The sequence below is a fragment of the Rhinatrema bivittatum genome, chromosome 19, assembly GCF_901001135.1.
Source record: "Rhinatrema bivittatum chromosome 19, aRhiBiv1.1, whole genome shotgun sequence".
NCBI lineage: Eukaryota > Metazoa > Chordata > Amphibia > Gymnophiona > Rhinatrematidae > Rhinatrema > Rhinatrema bivittatum.
The window spans coordinates 33,497,286-33,519,920 of record NC_042633.1 but is presented as its reverse complement, the minus strand read 5'-3'; the positions used below and the strand labels follow the sequence as shown (position 1 = coordinate 33,519,920).

Sequence of the window (22,635 nt, the reverse complement as noted above, 5' to 3'; positions counted from 1 at the left end):
CTGCATTAAAACACTTGGAGCACTCTGTGAGCTTTTCCAAGCTATTGCAATATTGTGCGCTATGTAGTGCACGGCATTATCTTCTGCTTAATAGTGTTGCATTTTACATAATTAGTAATACCCGTTATATAATTATGATTCTGTTTATAGAGTTGTAATGTTATTTTTATACTGTGGAAGTGTAAGTAGATTTCCTGCTGTTATAATGTTACATTATACAGTTTCGGCGTAACCTGTCGTAATAATGTTCCTGTCTGGATGATCCCCTGGTGCTATAATGCTTTTTCTGGCGCTATAACGTTACATTCGCATGGGCTAGCTTATCGTGCTGCATTACCCAGTGACAGCTTAGCTCTGATGGCCTTACACTGATATAACGTGATGACAGAGGGTCTCTTTTCATAGTGCTCGGACGAATACTGAGGATGGCCACATAATCCCTGATTGTTCAGTAACTTGCTCCCCCCCCTCGCCCGCCTTACCTTGGCTTTCCCAGTGCTCTGCAGGACACGCACCAGCGAACAAGCCAGCTCCTCCTTGTCCTTGACGGAGAGCGCTGGCTCCAGCCACCCGCACAGCTCCATGTAGTGGAAGGTCAGGTATTCGGCGAACTCTTTGTACTGCACGATGGGCAGGACCTTGACTCTCTGGTGCCGGCCTTTGACCCTTATGGAAGCCGCCACAGGCCTTTCCTTGCCCGTCCCCGCCCCGACGACAGGGTACCACTTCTCCACGTGCAGCCGGGAGGACAGGTCGGCCAGCGGGATGGTGACGCCCCCCAGCGGGGTGGGCTCCCGATTCTTCTTGCCGTCCTCCCGCAGGAGGTGGACTGTCACCTCGCCGACCTGGGGCAGGTTGTCGAATTCGAAGTGTTCCCCCCAGAAGAGGCCGCTGGCGTTCGGCTGCTTGCCGGCGGTGCGAGCGTAGAGCGAGCCATCCAAGTGCAGCTCGCAGAAGTATTTCCACTTGGGGGAAGGGGGCAGGTCCTTGGCCTCGTAGATCCAGAGGCTCAAGGCGTTCTCCACCCGCTCACAGTTGTCCTGGAGAGGGGAAGACACAGGAATGGAGTTGGTGGGGGGAGGAGATGGGGGCAGGACAAGAAATGGTCAGCAAGAAGGCTGATGGGATCACGGGAGGGTAATTTTTCAAAGGAGTTAGGCGTGTAAATGTAACATGCTATCAAAGCAATTTTCAAAAGCCCTTTCTACTGGTGTACCTCAAGGTTCGGCCCTATAGTCACTGCTCTTTAATATCTATTTGGCACCAGTTCTGTAAGATCTTAGTTAAGCCTCTGTGAGGGATTTAGAATTTTTGCCAATGATGTTCAATTTTTCATCAAAATGAGCTCCACCTAGTCTGGCACAGGGTAGTTCAATCGGCATTCGTCTGACCACCGTTAAACAATGGCTTCAGCATAACAAACTATCACTTAATGTTGCTGAAACTGAATTTGTGGTTATCCAGTGTTCCTCCTTTCATAGTGCTGGATGATCACAAATTCCCAGAATTGTCACATGCAGAGGGTCTTATTTATTGATTTAAAAACATTTCTATACTGTCTTTCACGATGGATATTGACCAAAACGGTTCACAATTTACGGAAAAACAACTTTTAAGAAATTAAAAAATAAAATTATTAAAATTCAAAATAATGACATAAAACAAATAGTAAAGTAAAAAATAAATAACAATAAAATAAAAATAAACAAACAAAAATAGAAATAGTGAGAATTACAATTTATAATTAAGTCCCTATTCTAGGTCTAGGAGTAGGGACAGACCACAAATTGTCTTGCAATCTTCTTTTTTTGTTTGTTTTCCAAACTCAGTTTTCTCTGGTCTAAAGAATCTGTCAGAACCTGATTATTTCGGACTTGTCATTCAAGCATCAGTATGTTACCAACCTAGGACTGTTGTAATGCAGTCTGTCTTGGACTTCCAGACGCTGCATCAAAACCTCTCTGATTGCTTTTAAACTCAACAGCTCGGTCGATCAGTGGTTAAAAAAAAAAAAAGCGCACCGATCACATCACCATCAACTCTCTGCCGTTTTTTCAGTGCCTTCCAGTCCGTTTCAGAGCACGGTCGAAGATACTGTTTCTAACTCATAAACGTCTCAGCATCCCCTCCCTGCCTTGGACAAATTTCCTGTCGCGGATGTGCCAGCCTACCAGGAATTTAAGATCTCAAGAAAGGGGACTATCGGCATTTTTTGGCGGCCGCACCCACTTTGCAGAACCCTGTGCCCACGGCGCTGAGACCAGTGGAGCGCACCAAAACATTTAAAATAGCACTAAAGTCATTTCTGATGGGACTGGCTTTTGCTTAATGTTATGCTCTGAACCCCGCTAAGACTTCAGCTTTTCAAAAAAAAAATGATTCTGGCGTGTGATCGTTTTGTTTATTGACCCCGTTTTGTTGTGTATTTGATTGCAATTTTATGGCATGTTTCATTTTGTAAATCGCTCGTGAGCGATTAAGACGGTTTAATAAATGCAAAAACAAAGTTTAAGCATGTAAATCCTTTTGAAAATCACCTCCACTGTGCATTATGTAACAGAACACTATCCACATGGATTATAATCTCTGCATACCTATTTCCTGCCTCTTTTAAGTCTAACTTTCTGGCTTTTGATACTTTAGTTCTTTTATTTTGCCATATTTTTTGATCTCTTATATTTTTGTACTTTTTTTTTTTAATGAAAGGCATGCGTTCTCATGTATTCTGTAAAAAAAAACATAGATGTTTGGGCAGTGGGCAGAGCTGAGAGGCCTGCGTGGGAAGAGCGTGCTGACCCTGCCCTCCGTTCGTCCTGGGGAGGGCACACCCTGGTTAAGTGAAAGCAACCGCTAAACTTCCCTAGCCAGGGTTATGGTGAAGGGGTTCATATCGCACTGGGTTTCTGTTTAATTGCATTACTGCTGATTAATTTGATATTGGTGTATTCACTCTCTACTTAAAATTGGGTATTTATTAGGAAAGAAGATATATATTCAGCCACTGCCTGGTTCTGCTAGTTAAGCCAGATAAACTGTATCCGTTGACACCCCACCCAAACTTGAAATTGGCCTGTTCAAATCCACAGAACTACAAGTCTGCCTAGTCTACTCCCCCCTGCCTTCCTCGAATGCAACCCATCCCCACTCATTGAATTCATTTCGGATAACATCAATATCGAAATCCCTGCCATCATTCTTGGAGATTTTAATCTCCATGTAGACTCCTTCCCACTTACGTCATCCTGTGAAATCTTTCTTAACTCCCTCCACGCTATTGGCTTTAAACAAATCATCTCATCCCCTACACATAAAGCCGGGCACACCCTAGACCTTATCTTTATCAACTCCTGTATCCACTCCCCCAATACTCCCTCATGCACCCCTGTTCCCTGGTCGGACCATTTCTTCATTGAAACACTCCTCTCTATAAATGCCCCGACCAGCAGTAACCCTGCCAAAGTACCAGACACCAAAGTGTCCAGAAAACCCTGCTCTACTGAAGACCTAATTTCATCCTTATTGACCTCCCTACCCAATCTTGACTGCACCAATCCTGAAGCTGCCCTAGCCTCGTGGAGCAATCTCACCCTGGACATTGCTAACAAACTATGTCCAATCACTAGGTGTGAATTGCACCCATCCTCAAAAAATCTGAAACCATGGTATACCACTGAGCTAAAACTAATGAAAAATAATTTCAGACAGAAAGAGAGAGCATAGCGTAAAGACCCATCACCTCAACATACCTCTAGCTACAAATCCGCCCTTCATTGCTACAGGCTTTCCACCCTCAAGTCCAAACGCGACTTTTACGCCTCAAAAATACACGAATATATGTACAACCCCAAAGCCCTATTTTCATATGTTGCGGATCTCACCAAATCTGCTCCGCCCACCATCCCTGACTCTGAAGCCTCCACTAAATGTGAAGAATTGGCTCTCTATTTCCACAGAAAAATAGTGAATATCCTCCTTAGATTCCCCAACACTCCATATTCCATCCCACCCAGTACTAGCCTAACCACGGCCACCCTTGACTCCCTTGACCTCACCTCCTCTAAGGAAATTAAATCAATTCTTAAAAAGATTAAACCTGCCTCCCATCCTACAGACACCATCCCCACCAAAGCACTCCTATCTATCCCCAACTCCATCGCCAAACCGCTAGCTGATATCATTAATTGCTCACTCTCCTCCGGCATAGTCCCAGTCACACTCAAGCAGGCAGTGGTCAAACCTCTGCTCAAAAAACCATCATTAGACCCTAACGATCCATCTAATTTCCATCCTATCTCAAACCTCCCATTTATCTCCAAAATTATGGAAAAGGTAGTCAACTCACAACTCATGGATTACCTCAAAAACAACAATATTCTTCACCCTGCACAATTCGGCTTTCGCAAGCACTTTAACACGGAACCCCTCCTACTCACCCTCTCTGATCATCTCATCAGAGGAATGGACCAAGGCCACTGCTACCTCCTTGACATCTCCTCTGCGTTTGATACTATAAGCCACAACCACTTCCTCTCCCGTCTCACGGACATTGGCATTTCTGGTTTAGCCCTCCTGTGGTTCAAATCCTACCTGTCTAATAGAAAATTCTCTGTCAAAATAGGTAATGCTGAGTCTACCCCTTACTCCCTCTCACAAGGGGTCCCACAAGGTTCCTCCCTCTCCTCCACCCTATTTAACATCTATCTTACACCCCTCTGCCAGCTCCTCTCAGACCTTGGCTTAAAGTTCTACTTATATGCCGATGATGTCCAAATCATCATACCCGTCCATGACTCTATCTCTGATTCCCTAAAATTCTGGGAAACATGCCTCTCTTCCATTAACACTTTACTCTCAAACCACCACCTCGCCCTAAACACCACTAAAACGGAACTGCTCTTCAACTCCCAACACCAAACTCCTAAACCCTCCTTGGTAAATGACCCAGAATTCAGCTCCATTTCTACTCAACCATTTGTAAGAGACCTCGGGGTCTTCATAGATCAGCAATTGAACTTAAAGAAATACATTAATACAATCCTCAAAGAGGGCTTCTTCAAGCTCAATGTCCTAAAAAAATTAAAACCCTTACTTCATACCCACGACTTCCGCACTGTCATCCAAGCCACCCTATCTTCTAAAATGGATTACTGTAACTCCCTCCTCCTAGGGCTCCCCTACTGCACCATAAAACCGCTTCAAATGCTCCAGAATGCGGTAGCAAGGACTATTACAAATGCCCGTAAATCAGCCCACATCACCCCTATCCTTAAAGACCTACACTGGCTCCCCATCCCTTCACGTATTCTATATAAAATCCTTACCATCATCCATAAATCCATATACAGTCACAACGCCAACCGGCTCGATGATCCCTTCTGCCTTACACGCTCCAACCGCCCCACCAGAGCAAACAATAGAGGAACCCTCTATGTGCCCTCCCTCAAAAAAGCACACCTCTCCTCTACGAGGGATCGTGCCATCTCCATTGCTGGTCCCACACGATGGAACTCATTACCGACAAATCTACGACTCGAACCTTGCACCACCAAATTCAAAAAGGAATTAAAGACGTGACTCTTTAAGCAGGCTTACCCAGATTCGCTCTCTATCACCTTAACCTGAAGCTGCGTCAGCATTTGACCTGCACCCATGTACATAGTTTTTTTTATAGTGTTCTCCTGTTAGTTATACTTATAGCTTTTTGACACTTATCCTGTTATTTATACATTATTAATTGCTCTGTGGGCTTTCTTTCGGCCTCCTCTTTTCTTTCCAGTCCCACCCCATGTCCCTGTTCGATGTATTTTCCATCTTTGGTTCGTATGTGAACCGGTAGGATGTACCCACTAATGCCGGTATAAAAAAGGTTTTAAATAAATAAACCTATATATATATACCAGGATACCCTAAAGTTAGCCGGACAAGTTTATCCAGCTAACTTTAGGACAGGTGTACAGACAGACCGAAGTTATCAGGCTATCCCCAGAACATCTCTGGGCCGCCTCTGACTTACCCGGCCAAATTTTAGCCAGCTAAATAGTTGCCCGGCTAGAATTTAGCTGGACAAGTGGCCAGATTTTCATTTTGCCAGATAACGTCTTGGTCATCCTGCTGAACGGGTTTGAATATGGACCTCCGAACGTACATCCGCATGGATTTCGCGTGCAGACCCGTGGGTCTTTTTGTCCAGTTAATAATAGGCAGAGCGCAGTGGGGTCTCCCTGTCTTAACCGTTTCCCTCACCGCACTGGAAACCTCCCGGTGACTGGAGGGTGGGGAGGGCTGGGCCGGCGGGCGGCTTTCCCTTCCTTCCTTTTACCTTGTTCGGCTGCACCGTCCTCCTGAGATTCTCTATCCATCGATCTCGCTCGGCGATGGACCCGCACCCGAAACACCTGCTCCCTTCCGAGGTAATGATCTGCGGCGCACATCCAGGGGAAAAGAAAATCCCAGTTTACTCAAGGAAGGCAGACGATCACACCCATTCTGCTCCGGCGGGTGAAAACAGCGTGATCCTTCTCCCCGTGCGCCTCCCCCCCCCCCGACGAGCCAGTTACCTCGAAGCTGTATTTCTCCCCCAGAATGCTGCTGTGCAGGGGTCGGATGGTGACGTCCTTCTCAGCGCCGAGGTCCAGCAGCTCCACCACCGTCACCAGAGACTCGTGCGAGCTGTGCGAGCTCTGGACCCTGGAGGGGGGTAGGAAGCCGCCCCACACCATTTCGTTAGCATTGCAGAGAGGCGCGACATTAATGCCATGCACGAGCTAATTCGTGTTGAATTCAGCACACTCCCCCCCGTCATTTTGAAAATGCTGGCTCCGATGGTGCCGTGACATTCGTCTTTGCGCAAATGTTACTTGCGTTCACCGTGGGCAGGTCGAAAGCGCAACTGGATTGAGTGGTCCCCAAGGACCGGTGGATGAACCACTGCTCTGGATAAGACTGTCACCTCCTCCCCCCCCCCCCCCCGACTGCCCCTTTGCATGCTGGGAGTTGTAGTTTCCGAAGTTCTTAGTCAAGTCAATGGGGAAACTCTGAACTACAATTCCATGCATACAATGGGAGTAAAACCAGGACTGGATCAGCCTGAATCCAGCTGGTGGCCCCCACCCACAAAATTAGAAAATAAATAAAGAGGCCTAGGCTGCCTGCAACCTCAGCCCAGGTTCCCGGTTTCTATTCTGATTACGCAGGAGACGGGTTTTGTATACAAGGAGCACTTTTTTCTTTTCTTTTTTTTTTACCTGTGGTTGTTCGGGGAAGTGACGGCCGTGGCCTCCGTCCTGGAAGGGCTTGTGATTTTCTTGATGCGTCTCCGGATTAAGCCCTGAAAGAGGTAACAACGTTGCTGTCAGCAGGTGGCAGAACCGGGGGCCAGAAGCCATTGCATGCCCCCCACCCTCCCCAGCTTTCCCCAGCAGCCTGGACCTTCTCGGAAGCAGCAGGGGAGGAGGAGCGATGACCCCGGTTATAAATTCCCTGCCGCCACCTTAAGCTACTGCTCACCGTGTGTCCTGTGCTGAAGCTCATGTTGTAAGCCCTATGGGGCAGGGACAGCGTAACCATACCAGTTATTTTGCAGATCAGTGATCTAGACGTGGTTTCCAGTGAGCTCCTCTTATCCCGGCCAAGGACCCCATCACTGCAGTGGCCAGACTGGGGGCGGGGATGCAAAAATAAATAAATAAATAAAATAGGGGAACTACCCCAAGCAGTTGCCGATGAAGGGCTCATGACATCGTAACCCTAGAGAAGCCAGTTCCAGGCTGGGGACGTAAAGGAGGAGGAGGAAACCTCTGGGCCCCATAAAAGTTGAATGGGAGTGTTACCATTGAGGCACTGCAGAGAAAACCTGTGCACGCTTTGTTACCTTCACGTTGTTAAACTGAGATGTGGAATCCAGCTCGTCGTGCCTGCCGGGGCCACGCGCCAGGGTCTGGCTCCTTGGATCCGAGGCGGGATCTGCGGAGAGGAAGCAGACACGCGCATTGACGCCGGGCCGCTGCTCCTCTCGGCCAATCGGGGAGATCCTTCTGTCTGGCACGCACCCCCCCCCCCCCCCACCCCCTCATTGAAGGGCGCCGGCTGGTGGGAAAGCCTGTTCTTGCACGAACTTCACACTCGCTCACTCACGACACACACACGCACGACACAGAGCGTTGCCACGGGTGAGGTACAGCACAGCCGACTGCAGTGCGAGGGAAGATCACCGTCCTGCCACAGGACAGGTGCAGCACAGGCCGAACACACACACACACGCTCTTCTGGTAGGAAACGTTATTAAGAACCCCTCTGTCTGACAAAGTAATGCGGGTTTTACACAGGATACACATTTGTCCTGTTTATCAAATTGTGCCCGTTGACGACACTGAACTCTCTCCGGCTACCCAGCTGAAGCCCCCGAACACACAAATCACTGAATCCACTTCTGGTCAATTCAGCCTGGCCCCCTTCCTTTGTGGGCTGGCGACCTTCTTTCGGTCTTAACTGCCGCAGCTAGCCTTACTTTGCAAGCTCCTTGTGGTGTTCCCAGGCTGTTATTTTAACGTGCGTGAGAAGGAACAGGTTCTCTGGAGCAGCTGTTCTCAATCCAGTCCTCGGGATGCACCTAGCCAGCCAGGTTCTCAGGACAGCCGCAATGAATATGCATGACACAGATTTGCATAGAGTGGAAGCCGTGCACACAAATCACAGTTCTCATGCATATTCACGGTGGAGATCCTGCAAACCTGACTGGCTAGCTGTTGCCCCCGAGGACTGGGGGGGGGGGGGGGGGAGTATGTAGCCACAGCCTGAGCACCAAATAGCGTCTCAGCGGTCTACTTGTCCCGTAACCTCAGCATCAGTATATCTCCACGCTGGCATGAAACATAGTGACGCAAAACCAGAACGGGAGCAAAATGTACCCATTACACACGATGAGTCTGTTTGGCCTGGCCGAGCCCCTCTCACCATACAAAGCTTCAGTCCCCATCACCGCTACCCCTCACTGCTCTGTTACCCCCCCAAGTTTGACTCTTGCCCCTCCAGGGCAGGCTACCGGTGGGGCCAGCCTCGGAGGATGGGACGCTGCCCTGCGTCGAGTCGCTGATCTTGCAAACCATAGGAAATAGCACAGGCGGGGGGGGGGGGAGAGCCGCCTGCACTCACACTACCCCTGTCTGTGCTTCCTGTTCCTCACCTCTCTGTCACAGTGCAGCTCACAAGTGGATTTTGTCAAATCTCTAAGTGGAAGACGCACCTCCAGGATCATCGTTACCTCCCCCCCCCCGCTTCTCGCATCCCGATTCACTTTGCCGCCATCTGCAAACGCTTCCGACACTTCTCCTTGGTATAGCGTCCATTGAAACAGAAAAGACGACGGTGGATACAGACCTACAGGCCCGGCTGGTCCATCTGCTCTTTCTGCCAACGGCAATATCACAGGCTCTCCTGCATCTCTGGCTTTACCTTCACTTCCCCACTACTAAGGATCCTCCGTGCTTGGGCCACACCTTCTCAATTTACAGCATGGTCCCCCATCCCCATCCCATGTTCCTGTGCAGAAATGCTTCCTTACGTTATTCCTGATTTCTACCCATCTCCCGTCACTGGAGGGGCCTAGTTCAGTGACCCACACCAGGAGATTAGGGGCCGGGCCAGAGGACTAGATGATGGGTTGTGGTTCCTGAGCTGGGACAGAATCTAGCGGTTTCTCTAGAGCCGGAGGCCGAGAGTGGGGTGTCTCCACGTGGAAATGGCCAGCCCAAAGGGTCTTGTGGGAGTTTCTACACTGCATGGAGACTTTGAGAGAGAAGCCGAGCCTAGAGGAAGAATAGTTCCTACTCGTGCACTTAGGAGATGGTATTTTATATTCTGCTTTTTGGCACTTCAAAGCAGATTACACTCAGGTACTGGGGATATATAGACATATCTAGAGAAAGATTCCAGCAAAAACTCAGCCGGGCGCAGGAGATTACCTAAAGTTACCGGGCGACTTTACCCCTGGATATTCAGCAGAACGCTTCTCTTGGTAAAAGTTATCTAGATAAGGCACCCGTTCACCCAGAAGTGGGCCATAGAGGAGACAGAAGTAAGAGCTTCAGGGGGAACCGTGCAAGGATGGAGTAAAGCTCCGGTGAGTTCTGCCCAGGGGACAAAGGACTGTAGCTGGTGTTACTTGTTTCTTCCAGCGGTTTGGAGGCTCCACAAACCCTCCCCCCACAGGGGGTCACCGAGAAGCCCCCTTGTCACGATGGACTGGCAAAGCCAGCCCCAGTTTTGGGTCCCCATTGCTGCTACCATTCTGCTTCTCTGTGGAAAATCTCAGTTGCCCCCCCCCCCAACACGAATGGGAACGAAAGCCAGCAATGCCTCGCCTTGTCCCCGATGACACACGGCCATCCGATAACCCTGCCACAGGCAGCTCTCGCCATGATCTCGCGGCCAAGGGGCCATTCTCCATCCCGAGGCATCTTGTAATTACTAAAGAACTGAAGCCTTGATGTGTGTTTGGCACAGGGGCAGAGGCCAGGTCCATCCAGACCCCTGCTTCTAGCCAACATCTTTCCTGCCGCATCTTACAATTTTTTTGTGGGGAGTAAGGGGGGGGAGACATGCACTGCTATGAAAATTAGAAACAGCCTCTTGATTGAGTTTTAGTATTGGTCATGCTTTTATTTCCAGACGTGGGATTTTGACTCCTTTCATGCAAGGCACTCGCAGTTCAGTTCACAGCAATAGCCTGTGGACTGATTTCCTCCTCCGCCCCAATCCATCCAGCGAACAAACAAATCTCGGAGGATGGCGCTTAGTGACCAATTCCGATAATAGAGGAGCTTTTCTGTCTTAAAAAAAAAATCTTCCTGTAACATTTCTTTTGTCTACGGTGCAGGGAAAGGGCTATAAGGAGAGGATATCCCGAGTGGTGCCAGACTGAGCGGGGTCAGGCTGGTGGAAACATGTAGGAGGCAGTGGGTTGCTCACCTGGGTCCACTCTGTTACAGAAAGGCTGCGGGATGCTGTCCGATATACAGCTGCCGGTTCTGTTTCGGGTTCTGAAGGACTGCTGGAAGGAGACAATGTAGTAGCATAGTAAATGACAGGAGATGGGCCACGGGGAAAGCAAGCGCTGATAGGACAGGGGCCACATGGAAACATGGGTAACTAGTGCTGATACATGGGAGAAGGGGGCCACGTGCGAAGCAAGCACTGATAAAGGGGCCACGTGGAAAGCAAGCGTTGACACAGAGGGCAGGAGCCACATGGGTAACCAGCACTGATACATGGGAGAGGGGGCCTCGTGGAAAGCAAGCGCTGATAGGAAGGCAGGGGCCACGTCGGTAACAAGCACTGATACAAGGGGAAAGGGTCCAGGTGGGAAAAGTGTTGATATGGGAAACAGGGGCCACGTGGGAAGTAAGTGCTGATACAGGGAATAAGAACCTGCCATACTGGGTCAGACCAAGGGTCCATCAAGCCCAGCATCCTCTTTCCAACAGTGGCCAATCCAGGCCACAAGAACCTGGCAAGTACCCAAAAACTAAGTCTATTCCATGTAACCATTGCTAATGGCAGTGGCTATTCTCTAAGTGACCTTAATAGCAGGTAATGGACTTCTCCTCCAAGAACTTATCCAATCCTTTTTTAAACACAGCTACACTAACTGCACTAACCACATCCTCTGGCAACAAATTCCAGAGCTTTATTGTGCGTTGAATGAAAAAGAACTTTCTCCGATTAGTTTTAAATGTGCCCCATGCTAACTTCATGGAGTGCCCCCTAGTCCTTCTACTATCCGAAAGAGTAAATAACCGATTCACATCTACCCGTTCTAGACCTCTCATGATTTTAAACACCTCTATCATATCCCCCCTCAGCCGTCTCTTCTCCAAGCTGAAAAGTCCTAACCTCTTTAGTCTTTCCTCATAGGGGAGCTGTTCCATCCCCTTTATCATTTTGGTTGCCCTTCTCTGTACCTTCTCCATCGCAATTATATCTTTTTTGAGATGCGGCGACCAGAATTGTACACAGTATTCAAGGTGCGGTCTCATCATGGAGCGATACAGAGGCCTATGCCTATGCCTTTCCACTTCTGTCCAAGAGGTGAGTTGCAACAAAAAAATGTATTACATATCCCATTTATAAATACAAAATATAAGAACAAATCTACAATAAAAGTAAAGGAAAAGCAAATTCAGTATAAAATTATCACCAGTTAGAACTAGTTAATCAAGCCCAGCTCATCTAAGATCAAAAATAAAAACCATGAAAGTCCATCATAATACAGGAAATCTCTGTGAATGAGTCAGTCTTCCTAAGAACTATAGGCAAGATTAAAAGGCCACGCTTTAAGTTCTCTAAAAATTTGATAGTTTTTATTCAAACAGATTGACACAGGAGACGGGGCCACGTGGGAAGGAAGTGCTGAGATGGGACAGGGGACACGTGGGAAGCAAGCACTGACACAGGGGACAGAGGCCACGTGGGAAGCAAGTGCTGACAGAAGGGACGGGGGTCACATAGGAAGCAAGTTGTGACACAGAAGCAGGTGCCATGTGGGAAGCAAGGACTGACATAGGGGACAGGGGCCACATGGGAAAATGAGCGGAGGGAGGGGACAGGGGTCACATGGAAAGAAAGTTCTGACACAGGGGACACGGGTCACATGGATAACAAGGGCCACATGGGAAGCAAGGGCTATCAGTGAACAGGGGGGACCGGGCATGCATTGGAAGTAAATGAGGCAGCGTACGCAGAATAAAGGGGTCATGGCGTGTTCAGAGCCTGCCCTGGGATCTGACTGATATGCTTAGATTTGCACGCATTAATGTTTATGCACGCAAATAATTAACATTTGCCATAAGAACATATTGTTTATAAATAATTAACATCTGTTCTGGATATGGCAATAGGCATAACTTGGCTTGTACAAGAAAAGGGTTGTCACAGGACTATGTTGGGAATATTGTTTTATGCTTTTTTATTGCAATCAATGATGCTGTATAATTTTATGTTTTTGGATTTTTGTACATTGCTTTGGGCGATATTTTATCTGGAAAGTGATTAACAAATGTGAATAATTAAATAAATACCTCATCATCGTGTGTCACCAGCATCAGTTGCCCATCCATTAAAGTGAAGTTTGACACGTCCCAGACGGGCACCTCTGGTGATGGAGTCAGGGGCATCCGCGGCACGAGAGGGGCCATGTCTGTAAAAACACATGTATCTCCATAAACGGTGACCTTCCTCTTTATAAACGCCTGCAAAGCCACCCTCCCCACTCTTTCCCATCTGACTCTCCTCAAGGAGTTATTGTATTCAACCCCCCTCACCTTATTACTTCCCAACTGGCTCCCCACAGGGAGCTGTCATGCATAGTCTCTTTCTTTACCCCTTCTCAACCGGCTTTCATTGGGGAAACTTCATGAGTTGCCTCTTTCATTACTCCTTCACATCCAGCTCTCCTCAGGCAGTCATTGTGCTTGACCACCTTCATTTAACCTCACGTCCCATTCCCCCCACCCCCCGCTCCCTTCCATGCAGGTGCAGAGATAAAATATTGACACCTTTCTGTGACTGTGAGGGGTAAAGACCCAGGCATAGCTCTTGACAGCCCATCACAAACGAGTTAGGTTAATCCATTGAATCACCTTATCTATTGACTCTTTTATGTCATAAGAAGCCTAGAAATGAATTTCCCTGCTTTGTGATGGAAATTATTTGTGGGGACCCCCTTAGATTCCCCACTAGATAGTGAGTAGAGAAGTCAGCGCCAACCAGGTACAAGAAACAAGAAGAGATCATCCCTCGTAGGAGCACAGCTGAGCCATTGGGGTTGGGATACCAAGGTGTGTCCTAAGACACAGATGATCTCCCAAAACCTGCCTATTAGGAGACCCTTACATTGAAGAAGTCAAGGGGATCCTGTCTGCATGGCTTGTCCATGTGCAAAACACAAGAAACTGATTAATAGCCAAGTAAACATACTGCTTGCTAGATGGTTATAGTGGAAGAAGGTTTGTGGCAATAAACGTTTTTGTTGGAAGACCAGTTCATGTGTGGAGACTGTTTGGTTCGAGCCCATATAAACCCCCAAGGCCCTAGAAGATAATCTTCTCCCCCCTGCTCAGGGACACACCTACACTCTGAGAACCAGAGAATTATTCTCATTCAAATGGGCAAACAGTTCAGTGAAATACCCGGGCTCTGTACGCCAAGCATAATGTACGTAACAAAAACTTAATCAATGCCTAAAAGCTCCGATTCTCAATACAGTCTTCTAAGACCGCCTGGCAAATGTGATTTTCAGGAGATCCACCATGAATATACATGAGACATATTTGCATACAATGGAGGCAGAGCATATGGATATATCTCCGGTTTTATCTTTGTGGATTTCCCAAAAAATACGACTGCATTCTACTTTAACCAACACTTACCAAATAGAAGCATGTAAGAAGTGATTAATCTAAAAACATATGTATACCAACTGTCCTTCCAGGAGACAGTGACTGACAATTTCTTTGGCTTGTGGTCCAGCAAGGGGTTAAAAGATCAAAGATTTAGGGAGGGAGTTTGATGAGGAGGAATGGGAGCACACAGTTTGAAGAGTCAGTCAAGGGAACTCTGGATGGCTACAAAACTTTTTATCGTTGGTACTGAAATCCGGCACGGTTGCATAGAATGAATTTGAGTGACTCAGACACTGCCAGAGGAACTGTGGGGAAGTGGGATCCTTTTTTCTATGTGGTGGACTTGCCCCTTGATCTTGGTATTTTGGAAGGAAGTTCTATCATGGATTCGGGAGGCAACAGGGATACAATTGCCATTTGATCCGGAAATAATATTACTAGTTCTTCCATTACTGGGGATAGTAGGAAGTTGAGCCGCACGTGCCATACCCCTGTTCAGAAAGGAGGAGGAGAGGAGGTCCCCGGCGCCAGGTAGACGAACCCGCCTTCCACTTGCCTGCCCAACATTCCGATGAGGAGCTCCTGGCAGCGACACCGAAGGTGGGGAGCAGACCAACCAGCCCCAACAGCGACAGCTGGCTCGAGCGCCGACACCGGGAGCAGCAGGGAATCAGGCCACATGCGCCATACCCCCGTTCAGCATGAAGGAGGAGGGGAGGTCCCCGGCACCAGGTAGGCAAGCCTGCCTTTCACCTGCCTGCCCAACATCCCTATGAGGAGCTCCTGGCAGCGACACCGAAGGTGGGGAGCAGACCAACCAGCCCCAACAGCGACAGCTGAAGTGCAAGCTCAAAAGTGATTATTGTATTACCTCCTACCTGGCTCTAGCAGTGTGCCTCAGGGATCAGTCCTGGGACCAGTTCTTTTCAATATTTTTGTGAGTGATTTGTCTTTTTGCTGACTCTACCAAAATCTGCAACAGTGTAGACAGCCAAGAAGGTGTGGAAAACATGAGGAGGGATCTACTGAAGCTCGAGAAATGGTCTAGCGTCTAGCAGCTAACATTTAATGCTAAAAAATGCTGTGTAATGCATTTAGGATGCAAAAATACAAAGAAGAGGAACAGCATTGGAAGTGAAATTCTATTAATCACAAGGAAGAGCGGGATCTGGTTAAACAGGTGGATAAAGCGATGGTAAAAGCCAGCAAGATGCTTGGCTGTATAGGGAGAGGAAGGGTCAGCAGAAAAAGGGAGGTGATGCTGCCCCTGGTGAGACCTCACTGGGAATACTGAGTACAGTTCTGGAGACCCCACCTTCAGAAGGATAGAAACAGGATGGAGTCGCTCCAGAGGGAGGCTGCTAACATGGTCAGTGGTCTTCATCCTAAAGCACATGGGGATAGATCTAAATAGGTACACCGTAGAGGAAAGGCGAGCTAGGAGAGATATGATAGAGACATTCAGATATCTCAAAGGTTTCCATGCAGAGGAGCTGAGCCTTTTTCAATGGAAAGGAGGCTCTAGAACGAGGGGGGTCATTGGGTGAGGGTGAAGGGGTAGACGCAGGAGTAATCTTAGGAAATATTTCTTTACATAAAGGGTAGTGAATGCCTGGAACGCCTCCCAGTGGAGGTGGTGGAGTCGAAAACAGTATCTGAATTCAAGAATGCAGGGGATCTCTGCGGGAGTGCTGGGAATGGTAAGTCTAGATAAATTAGACAGATGGGCAGACTAGATGGGCCATATGGCCTTTTTTTCTGCCATCCTGTTTCTATATAAGTAGGATGAAGGTAATGATGACAGTTTAAAACCTACAGAGACAGCAAACCACATCCTGCAATCGCAGACACTGATTCTCCATGCAAGCAAAACAAGTCCCCCATGAAAGAGCCGAGTCTCGCACCCCCAGGAAATCTCACACTTCTGCAGAAACGGATGAGTATTCACATCCTGTCAGGAGCAAAGTCCTACCTCTGCAGTAGTGGCTGAGATGGGAGAGAGAGACCCCCCCTAGCATGGAGGCGGTTCAGAGAAGGTCAACGAAAGTGGTGTGGGGTGTGTAACAGAAGATCTATGAGGAGAGGCTGAAGGATCTGAATACGCATAGCCAGGAAGAGAGGAGGTGGGGGGGGGGGGGGGGATATGATACAGAGCTTCGGATACCTGAAAGGTCACGAAATGAAACTCCAGAGGGGACGACTCAGAACCAATACCTGGAAATATTTCTTCACGGAGAGGGTGGTGGATACTTGGAAGGCCCTTCCGGAAGAGGTGGTGAGGACCGAAACAGTAAACAAATTAAAAAGGGGCATGGGATAAACACTGCAGATCCCTAAAGGCTAGAGGATGGACATGAGGAAAAGGATGCATAGGGGGTAACCTGCACGGAGTGACAGTTACTACCCTTAGCAGAGGGCACGGGGATTACCATCCTCAGCCAAGTAGCTTTGATTCTGTTGGTGCAGCTGCAACATCGCTCTCCGCTTCGGCGGCGTGGGGAATGGGGGGGCCGGTACGGAAGGAGAATTGGATTCGAACGTCGGCCGGCACTTAGAGCCTGACTTCTGTGGTCCGGGGTGCTGATACGCAGGCATTAGGGGAAAAGGGCAGGACGGCTTCTGTGGCCGAGTCCAAAAGCACAAGCACGTTCAAGCGGCGTTGTCTTCAGTGATCAGGAAGGCCGCTCACCCTGAAAAAACGTCGCTAGCAGTAATTTTGTCAAGGGTTTTTACTGTTGCTTGGTTCTGATCGTAAGTATCACCAGCCTTAGCGTAAGGCATGGGGGTAAGCAGCACAGCACGGCAATTATTACCATAAGAAACTTGCTGGGCAGACTGGATGGGCCATTTGGTCTTTTCCTGCTGTCATTCCAGTGTTACTGAGCTGGGGACACTGGGTCATTACCAGCTCAGAGGGGAGACTCCTCCTAACACCATGCTAGGGCCAGGGGGGAGGCAGTACCGCTGAACGGATCAGGACCAACGGCTGCAGGTTGTGAGTTGCTGCTGCTCGGCTTGGGTACCCCTGCCAATAGCAAGTGTGGAGGCGGGGGATGAGGGGGTCAGGGTGAGGAACTGGACACGGGAAGGGCATTTCAGAATAAGTGCATGTCGCTTCTCCCTGACCCAGCACACCCAGATCTTGTTTTGCACGGCCTGAGGCTCTATCACTTGCAAGAATCTATGACACAGCAGGTTTTTTTCAGTACTAGAAAGAGGAAGGCCGGGAAAGGGTAACCCCTGGGCTGGAAAAAACAAAACAAAAAAAGTGTAATAATTCCGTAGAATCCCACACGCCTGGCGCCTGTCTCCCCCGCAGGCCACCCCTGCGGTCGCCGGCAAGTCGCGTGTCCTCTCGGCACAGGGCCTGCGTCCGCCGCCCAGTGCTTCCTGCAATCTTTCATCCTTGGTTTAGATGGTAAGCTCTCCAGGGCAGGGAGCTTTAATTTCAACAGGCTCCAGACTGCACGGTCCTTCCTACGCCGAGGATGGCTTTCTGAATACCTAAGCTGAGCTCTCAGCAAGGGGGGGAGGGAGGGGGCAGTAAGCCTCCCGCCCTCAGAGCCCCGTTTTCTGGCCCAGCCCCTCAGATGTCTGCAGCTCAGGGTGATGGGGGGGGGGGGGGGGGGGCGCGGCCGCAGACATAGCACTCCCAGACCCTGGATGGGGGGGGAGTGTATTATCACTGCTGTTGCAGTGACACCTAGTGGCTAGAGGAGGAACGCCTTTGGGAGCTGCGGCCTTTTCTGCACTGCTGTAAAACACCCATGAAGAATACAGGGGACAGGGCCACAGTAACATAGTAACGATGGCAGAAAAAGACTAAATGGTCCCTCCAGTCTGCCCAGCAAGTTTCTTATGTAGTAAGTGTTGGTCTGTGCAGGTTGCTCTCAAACCTTATGTTAAGGGTGGTAATATTTACAATCAAAAACAAGTGACTGTAAAACCCATAACAAAATTACTGCTAGCAACATTTTTACAGGGGGAGCAGCCGATTTGACAACTCAGACAGTGCTGCTTGAACCCAGTGCTTTGCTCACGGACTTGGCCTTAGAAGCAGTCCAGTGCTTTTTCCCTAATGTCTGCATATCGGTAACCTCACAGATTGTAAAAGTCAGGGAGCAGCGTAGGCAGTCGTCTGAATCCGGTTCCCCCTTTTGACGAGAGCTAAACGGAAAAGAGCGAGGAGAGGGGCTGCGCACGATGGCTCCCTGACGAGAGCCGGGTGGGAAGCAGTAAGGAGAGCGCCTGTGCCTGACGGCTTCCCAATCATTAGCCAACAGCAAGCATGCCGGTGCCGTGCTTCTCGTGCGAGGGATGGCAGACTCGGCCCTTGTGCGGCGATTAATTCATGCCAGCCCTGGCTACGGATGGTGTCCTGGCTTTGAGACAGCCCAGACGCACGGAGCATGCAAACAGCTGGGCCTTCCGCCGATGTGCGAGGTGCATGCTAAGCGTTTCCTTAGACGCTGCCCCAGTTTCAGGCTTCAGGTTCGCAGTGAGATATCAGCACGGCTGCTCATCCCCCCCCCCCACCCACCTCCTCGGCTAAGAACTGGTCTTCTGCTGAACTAGCGGGTCCCTGCCTTTGCAAGCCAGGGACCCGCTCCGAGTGCTAACTGAGACACAGCGGGTGCCATTAGCGAGGTTTCTTACCTTTCTCGCTGGCTGCTGGCTCCTGCGCCCGTCTGCTCGTGCTCCTCTTGGCCAGCCTGTGAGACACGGACTGAAAGTATTTCCTAAACTTTATCTTGCTGTCGCCGCCGGTCTCGTGGCTCCTGCCAGCCTCCCTGTGCCCCTTCTCCGGGGCCGAGAACGCCCTCTGGAACAGGGACCTCTTGGCAGCCGCCCCGGGCTCCGGCGGCTCCGGCTCCGTGCCGGGGCCCTCCGCGGCGCCGCCGTCCCCCGCCGCCGTCTCCGGGTGGCTGTGCGCCCGCTTCCAGCTCTGAAGCTTGCCCCATTTGCCGCTGCTGCCCTGTGCCGGGGCAGGCGGACCCTTCCCGGTTCCCTTCTGCTGGGCTCTGGCACTCGAATGCCACCGGTAGGACCTCAGAAGAGACTTTGTCCGGGGCTGGGCCGTGCCCGGGGCCTCCTCCTGCTTATCCTCTTGCATTCCCTGGTGCAGTCTCAGTGCCGTCCGTTTTCTGAGCGGCCAGGGCTCTGGGTTTATGCCCCTTCTTGCAGCCCCTTACGAGCAGGGGATGCGGATCTTGCTTTCGCTCTGTCTGTAAGGTTTTTTTTTTGAGGGTTTTTTTTTTCTTAAAAGGAAGTAGGGGAGGTAGTTTGACTTCCTGAGCCCTGTACAGGCAACGTCGTGGTGGTTTTGTTTTTCGTTTGGTGCCCAAACCAGAACCTTTTGGTGCAAACCATGCAGAAAAACGTGGCGAAGGCCTGGGTATGCAGCAGTGAGGGAGATGGCACGCGACGGTGGGCTGGGGTGGCTGGAGAGGAGGTGGGCGCGCAGCCTTGGCGCTGGGTGATAAGCGTGCAGGAGCGAGCCCTCAGAAGAGCGGCGTGACCCTGAGAGGATGCCCTTTATAGTTAAAAACCTGCAAGGGGGAGGGGGGGTGGTGGTGCTGAGAGCAGCGAGGTATGGACGAGGGGGCGGGAGGGCACGCAAGCAGGGCAACATCATCTCGGGGCAGAGCTGCGGGCATCTGGGGCACGTGGCCGTCTGTCTGTCTGTCTGCCTGCCTGCCTGTGTTCCTCTTCTCTCCGACGGAGGGGGCGGCCCTTGCGTTCTGCTTTCAGCTCGGAAGCCATCTGCAGGTGCAAGAGGGACTCCTCAGGCCTGCTCCCTCTCCCTCCTTTTCATCTCTTTCACCCCTCCCCTCTTTCCCCCTTCTTCCTGTCTCTCCACCTCATCTTTTCTCTATCCCCCCCTCCTCTCACTCCCCCTCCTCTGCTCTCCTCCCCTTCCCTTTCTTTCTCCCACTATCTCCCCCTCTCCTTCCCCACTTTCAACCTTCCTCTTCTCACTCCCCCTCTTCTACTCTCTCCATCTCCTTCTCTTATCTAACTGCCCCTCCTCTCCTTCCCTTCCCCTACTCTCACCCCTCCTCTCCTTCTTCCCTTCTCTATCACCCTCTGCTCTCACTCTTCTTCCCTTCTCTCTCCCCTTCCCTTTTTTCACTCCCCACTCCTCTCATTCTCCCTCCTTCTCCCACTCTCCCCTCTCCTTCAATTCTCACTCATCTGCCTTTTCTTCCCCCTCCTTCCCTCCTCTCCCTCCCTCTCCTTTCTCACCCATCTCTCCTCCCCTTCTCTCACTCTCCCTCCTCTCCTTCCCTCCTCTGACCGTCCTCTCCTTCCCTCCTCTCATTCTCCCCCCTCACTCCCATGTATAGTGTTCCCGGTTTACACATCTCTGACCGGGATATTTTTGTTTTCTCCGACAGTTCAGGAGAATCAAAGGTTTCTGCCAGTAAATGCTGGAAAGGCATCGTCGGGGGGGGGGGGGGAGGAGAGAAAACAAAACTGGAAAACATGGCACAAAGGCAACGTTTCCGATCCGATGTTTCTGATCCGACAGAGGGAACCTGCTCCTCATAGACGGAGAGAGCTGGAGCACAGGTAAGAGCCTCACCCATAGGTGCCGGCTCTGCGAGAGGGGACGTGGGCAGCGGATGCTCGAGCAACCTCAGTATTCAGCAAACTCCTTCATCGTGCCCAGTTTGTGTTCTGCTCAACGCCCACAACCTATTTTGAAAAGTTGGATCCTGCGGCTTCACCATTCAGTTGTCGGCCAAACCCGTCCACGGAGAGAACCCCCCGATCCATATGTCTGGAAGCACAGGCACTGGGTACTTTTCACAACAGCTCTCTGCCCCTTCAGATCTGGATGTGAAGTTATACTGCAGTTATTTATTGTTATATATTTATGATTTGTTGTTGTTGTTGTTATATGGTACATTTTATGTTGATGGGATGGTGTTTTTATTGTATTGGTTGGGAGAGAATGTTATTGTCTAGTTGCCTGACGTGGATGATCACTCCCCCAGTGGGAGTAGGGATATTGTAGGTCTGCGATAGAGACCCTGATGTTTTATTTTTTGGTGTAAACCACTTTGCGTCCCCCGTTTCCGAGAGACAAGGCAGTATGCGAGCATAAATACGGAAGAGAAAATGAGCAGAGGGCCCGGGGGAAGCTCGGGGGGGGGGGGGGGGGGGAATTCAAAACAGAGACACCACGGGGTGTTAGCAGCCGGCTCCCGTCCGCGTCACAACAGGACGGGTCAGTCCTGGTTTTCTAAGTTTCGATTCCCCTCCCCTCTCTGGGAAAGCGGGAACTAGGAATCCACGCATGCCGCTAGCCCAGGGTGCAGGGTCTGACTTGCAAGGATGATTCGGGTCTCCAGCAGGGAGGGCTGCGGGCAGGGTGCTCAGACTGCCTCTGCTTTCGGTGGGGGGGGGGGGGGGGGGTCCCTATGTGGGGCAGTAACCAAGTTGGCATATCTCTGCGATTATTCATAAAAAATCTATTCCAGTTATTCCTTTTTTTTTTTTTTTGTGCATTTGGAAGATTTGTGATGTCGCAAACGGGCTCCCTTCCCCTGACGCGGGGCATCATCCCAACCGATCACAGCGCGGCTTTCTTCCGCCAGCAGGGCCAGGCCTCGACGCGCCCTCCCCCGGCTCAGGCTTGGCCCACAAGCTGTGGGTCAGAAGAGAGAGGCTGAGCTAGGCCTGGTTATTTACTCCCCGGCACCCTGTTACACCTATGGGCTTGGTAAATGCTGCCTGCCTCAGAGAACTTGGAGATAGGAGTCCAGGCAGGAAGTCAGAGGGGGGAGGCTCAGCCTGCGCCATGGCAGAGGAAGGGCCCCAGTGTTCACAGCAGCAGCAGCTCAAGGACCAGGGAAGGCAGCCTTCAAATCCCACGGATGGCCCTTATGTGATCGTCACTCCTTGGGGATCAATGCGGTCAAGGAGCATGCAGCCCTGTGCACATCTTCCGCGTGCCTACCTTACTGACCACGCATCAAGGAACTTTACGCGCAGTGGGATCACGTGCGAGGAGCGGTGCGCGCCGCTTAGCGCCCTGGCACGGAAATCCCGTGCTAATGAAGGCATTCGCTATTGCCTCCCAATGCTGGGGGCGCTGGCTTACCTCGGGTTTTCCCAGCACTGGGAATCGTACCCCTGGTGTGAGGCAGCGTGAAGCTTCCCGCGCTGGTGTCAGTCTATGGGCAGTTCCCGCGCCGGGACCTGTACTCGGTTCTTTTATGAACTTCTGCAT

At 50.4% G+C, this 22,635-nt stretch overlaps 1 protein-coding gene across 1 annotated transcript in view; it reads right to left on the bottom strand.

Annotated features, from left to right (window-relative positions):
• The window catches only part of RASAL3 (RAS protein activator like 3), a 30,753-nt gene extending 11,067 nt beyond the window's left edge, over positions 1-19,686 (bottom strand). The window contains exons 1-8 of the mRNA XM_029585366.1: positions 19,053-19,686; positions 13,074-13,192; positions 10,966-11,047; positions 7,871-7,962; positions 7,245-7,327; positions 6,558-6,687; positions 6,320-6,418; positions 483-1,040 (exon numbers count right to left, since the gene is read on the bottom strand). Of these exons, the coding sequence (XP_029441226.1) occupies positions 483-1,040; positions 6,320-6,418; positions 6,558-6,687; positions 7,245-7,327; positions 7,871-7,962; positions 10,966-11,047; positions 13,074-13,192; positions 19,053-19,509 (1,620 nt within the window). The 5' untranslated portion in view covers positions 19,510-19,686. The remainder of the gene's footprint in view (positions 1-482; positions 1,041-6,319; positions 6,419-6,557; positions 6,688-7,244; positions 7,328-7,870; positions 7,963-10,965; positions 11,048-13,073; positions 13,193-19,052) is intronic.
• Between the last annotated feature and the right edge of the window lie 2,949 nt (positions 19,687-22,635).